The sequence below is a fragment of the Abramis brama genome, assembly GCF_963993115.1.
Source record: "Abramis brama genome assembly, chromosome: 6".
In the NCBI taxonomy this organism is placed as follows: Eukaryota; Metazoa; Chordata; class Actinopteri; order Cypriniformes; family Leuciscidae; genus Abramis; species Abramis brama.
Window position 1 is genome coordinate 16,677,079 of NC_139968.1, and position 4,518 is coordinate 16,681,596.

Consider the following 4,518-nt stretch of genomic DNA (forward strand, 5'->3'; position numbering starts at 1 on the left):
CAGTGAGAGGTGCAGGTGCAGTGAGAGGAGCAGGCGCAGTGAGAGGTGCAGTGAGAGGTGCATTGAGAGGTGCAGGCGCAGTGAGAGGTGCAGTGAGAGGAGCAGGCGCAGTGAGAGGAGCAGTGAGAGGTGCAGTGAGAGGTGCAGGCGCAGTGAGAGGTGCAGTGAGAGGTGCAGGCGCAGTGAGAGGTGCAGTGAGAGGTGCAGGCGCAGTGAGAGGTGCAGTAAAAGGTGCAGGAGCAGTGAGAGGTGCAGGCGCAGTGAGAGATGCAGTGAGAGGTGCAGTAAGAGGTGCAGGAGCAGTGAGAGGAGCAGGAGGCGCGCCCCACACTTTGATAACCACTGCTCTAAAGAATGCAACGTCTTCCACCCTCTGGGGGAAGAGGAAAGCTCCTCAATAATGATCAAGAGCTTGCCATTGTAGAAATGGTTGTTGCAAATAATGCAATTAAACTGCATGAAATTCAAACTAGAATTGTGGAGGACCATGAGATATTTGACAATATCGATAGCATCAGCCTCACAACCATTACGCGGACATTGTCCAAACACAGAGTGCGGATGAAGCAGCTCTACACTGTTCCCTTTGAGAGGAACAGTAAGAGAGTCAAGGAGCTACGACGACAATATGTCCAGGTATAGTGTATATTAAATTCAATGTCCAGTTCTATAAGCTTTGCACTTTGCAAGTAGGTAACCTACACAGTAATAGGTTACAGTACAGTATGGTATACAGTAATGACATGATTTACATAAACTTTGTTTCAGAGAGTTGTGGAATTGGAGGCCAACCAGGCCCCTCATGAATTCATATACATAGATGAGGCAGGATTCAATCTGGCCAAAAGGCGTCGACGTGGACGAAATGTAATTGGAAAAAGGGCCACAGCTGATGTGCCAGGACAGAGAGGGGCAAACATTACCATGTGTGCAGCAATTGCAAATGTAGGATTACTCCTTCACAGATGTCAGGTTGGACCCTATAATACCGAGAGCTTCCTTGCCTTTCTCAATGATCTCCACCAGCGCCTGGTTCCAGAGCAGGATCAGGAGGGTGAAAACATGAGGACCTTTGTAATTACCTGGGACAATGTGGCTTTCCATCATTCGCAAGCAATAACAACATGGTTTGAAGTCCACCCAAGACTGGTAAGTCTCTTCCTTCCACCCTATTCACCTTTCCTCAACCCCATAGAGGAGTTCTTTTCTGCATGGAGGTGGAAGGTTTATGACCATCAGCCACATGACCAGATGTCCCTCCTTGAAGCCATGGATGCTGGCTGCAGGGACATCAAAGTTCATTATTGCCAAGGGTGGATCCGACATACCAAGCGGTTTTATCCCAGGTGCATCGCCTTGGATAATATCAGATGTGATGTTGATGAAAACATGTGGCCTAACCCTGAAGATCGCAGAGATTAGATTTTTTAGTTCCCCCCCTTTTTATCTGGGCTTTTTGCTGTTGTTTTTTTTTTTGTTCAGAATGCTCTTGTGTGTTTCATGGATATTTTGTTCACTGTAAGCAATACTGTAAAACTTTTTCTGTTCTATCATACCGTGTTTCTACTCTACCTCCTATAGTAAACAGTAAAGAAAAAAAAACTGATTTGCTTTTTACTGGAATGCTTTTAAATGTGAACATTACTGTACATGTGGGCATACAGTTCCCAACCAAGAAATTTGTTTTGCATACAAATACCTGTAAACCTGAAACATAAAAGTCTATGCAGTTTTTGTAATGTCAACAATAGCCAGTATTTTGAAACCTGGTGTACTTTGATTGACTGCATGTACCTTGTGAAGTGAAAACAAGTGTTATTCTTTGACAGAATAATTTCATTTTGAGTCAGATTTCCAGTGTTTTGGTAAAGTTAGTGTGTGAAGAGAAAGATGTGTTATGTTTTGAAATGAAGAGTTAGTATATATTTAACAAAATGTGTTTTTGAGAAGAAAATTATCCATTTGGCCAATTGTGTTTTGTAGGTGTGAATCTGTGTTAAGAGTTTAGAAAAAGTATCTGAAGTATGGGTAAGCGCTTGTTAGCGATTGAAAAAAACTGTAAAAATAAAAGGATTACAATGTAAAAGATTATTATTGTGTACATAAAGATATGGTGGAATCCGGCTTGTCCCGTCGATGGTCTGCTTGCACGCTTTAACCTCGCGTATACGAGCAGATCCGATTCCTCTCTGGAGAAGCGTTCAGTTTTTCCACTTGCAAATTCCGCCATGTAAATAGCGAATCCGTCGTTGTGCAACTGGCTTTGAAAGGGAATGGGAGACTCTGATTGGTTTATTGCACGTTAAGCCCAAAACACACCCATTACTCATTAAGAAAATAGAGATCACCAACCATTTTTCCCGTCGTTAAACTAGCAAAAGTGGATTCGGACACGCCTTCCACCTTCTAAGTGCACTTGCGCCGTGTGCTTTAGACCATGCGCTTAGATCCTTAAATGGTAATTAAACCCTAAACCAACTTTTTTTAGTTAATGATCTGTAAGAATGGGGCTTTATTAGTGCTGTTCATTGATTCGAGTAACTTTTTTGACATTTGGGTATAAAGTGTTTTACAATATATGGTGTAAAAACGTCTGAGTGCTGTCCTCTTCAGGTTGAACGGTGGCTATTGCAGTTGAATTTTCCTATTGGATGTTTGCGGTACTGCGTGATGTAAGCAGGTTCCAGCTCACCACGCCCTTGGCAGTATAAAAACCATCTTGTTTCGTCAAAACCACTGTAGCGATTCAGGAGTTGGAATTGCGAGTATTGAAAACGATCAGGATAGAGTAGAAATGGGCTTCTCCGAACAGCTCGCGCTGAAAAGCGACGCAGTGCCAAACGCTGCTCCTCCTGCATGGACTCCACCACCGCAGCGGCGTCTTGATGTGAGTGATCATATATATTTTAATCACAATTTATGGTTAGGCTAAAGTTAATCTCTGGGGTCGACAAACGCGTCGGCGCATTTTGCTGGATTTTTTCACATAGCGGCAAAATATGAATATGCCTACAGAGAGCGCGTGCTATTGACATCAACTCAATAAAACTCATCAGATGCATGTACTTTACGTCGTCTTGCGACCCTGTGAGGAAGTATTTATTTTCACTCAGACACTGGCCCCATTCTCCCCTGCACGGCTGCTTCGCTAGCATCGTCGGATGCCGATCGCGACGCGGGATTTAAGACCGCAGTTTGAGCCAGCGGCTCGAATTGATATGGCTCTGGCCCTGTGTCCACAAACAATTCACCCTACTCCACTTCAGGTGAAGGTGGGGGAGAAAAGTCCTCGACTTCAAATGACAGCTCTGTTGCAAAGCTACTTGCGTCACTCCTGTCACTCTCCATTTTAGCGAGTCTGACAGCAGCTGTCAATTAATCCGTCACTGCGGGTCTCAGGTGCACAGAACCAAAACAACCAGCTGACTTTTCTAAAAAAATATATAAAAAAAATGAATAATGAACAGACATGCTTTGAAACTGGTTAAGAGACCATGTAAAAACTTGGTAAAACCTACAGGAAAAAAGTAAAGTGAATATTATTCGATCTAACTCCAAAAGAAAACCTTGACTATGAGTGGTTTATATTCATGTGTGTCTGGTATGAGTGTTAATTACTCTCTGGATATGTTTAAGAGTATTTATGTAAATTGGAATTGTGAAGTTGAAGATTGCCGTCCATCATGGGTTAAAAAACCCTTGTCTAAATTCAACTGAGAGTCTTATTGTAAATTCAGTCAGCTATGTGTGATCAGAATGATAAACGTAAAAAATAAACTTGACGGCGTAGAAAAAGTGACACATTGATTAATGACAGGGAAATTAATGTAATGAATGTCTTTTGACAAAGAAAAAAGACAAAGAAGGCTGTTTTAAGCAACAGGTTTCCTCATTTTTTTAGTTAAGTCAACTGATCACTATTTGATACCCCACTGCAAGACATCAAACCGGGAGACTTATGAAGTGATAAGGGGATTATGAAAATCTGACAGTTCTTGTTCAAATTATAAAAATGTTGGTGTAGTGACAAGGCGCGCTGTGCCGTGCCCGAGGCACAACCCGCGTAAAGTTGATAATTCCGCAAATAACTGCAATTGCAGATTTTGAACAGAGATGGCGACAAAGAAGAACAACTACGGACTGCAGCTTTAAATAAAAGGTACTGAATTTAATGGCCAATAATGCAAGATTTCCTTGCGTGAGAAATGCAAGCAAGTTAATGGGCAGAGGAATAACCTGACAGGACTGTTTCATTTCTATAAGAAACCAAACAATGTGAGCTGCTTTATGCCCTAAAACTATCATCCCACATGAATGCTCAGCACATTATTGACACTAAACGATGTGATTCTGTAAGACTGGAGAAACTGGAAAATGCGGGGCTGTTTGATTGAGGAACACGTTTCCGGAAATTAACATTTGAGCAATTAACAGTTAGCATCCCCATCCGAGACACAAGTCTCACCTCAGTGTTGTCTTAATTTACATCTCTTTCCTTTGATCCCCTCTTCCCCCATC

General features: G+C 42.3%; 1 protein-coding gene across 1 annotated transcript; it reads left to right on the forward strand.

Moving 5' to 3' along the window:
* The first annotated feature begins 396 nt into the window (after positions 1 to 396).
* LOC311084662 (uncharacterized protein) lies at positions 397 to 1,441 on the forward strand. The gene is made up of 2 exons (XM_084116846.1): positions 397 to 636; positions 769 to 1,441. The coding sequence occupies exons 1-2, from the start codon at positions 427 to 429 to the stop codon at positions 1,420 to 1,422; spliced, it is 864 nt and encodes a 287-aa protein (XP_083972972.1). The 5' UTR covers positions 397 to 426; the 3' UTR covers positions 1,423 to 1,441.
* The last annotated feature ends 3,077 nt before the right edge of the window (positions 1,442 to 4,518 follow it).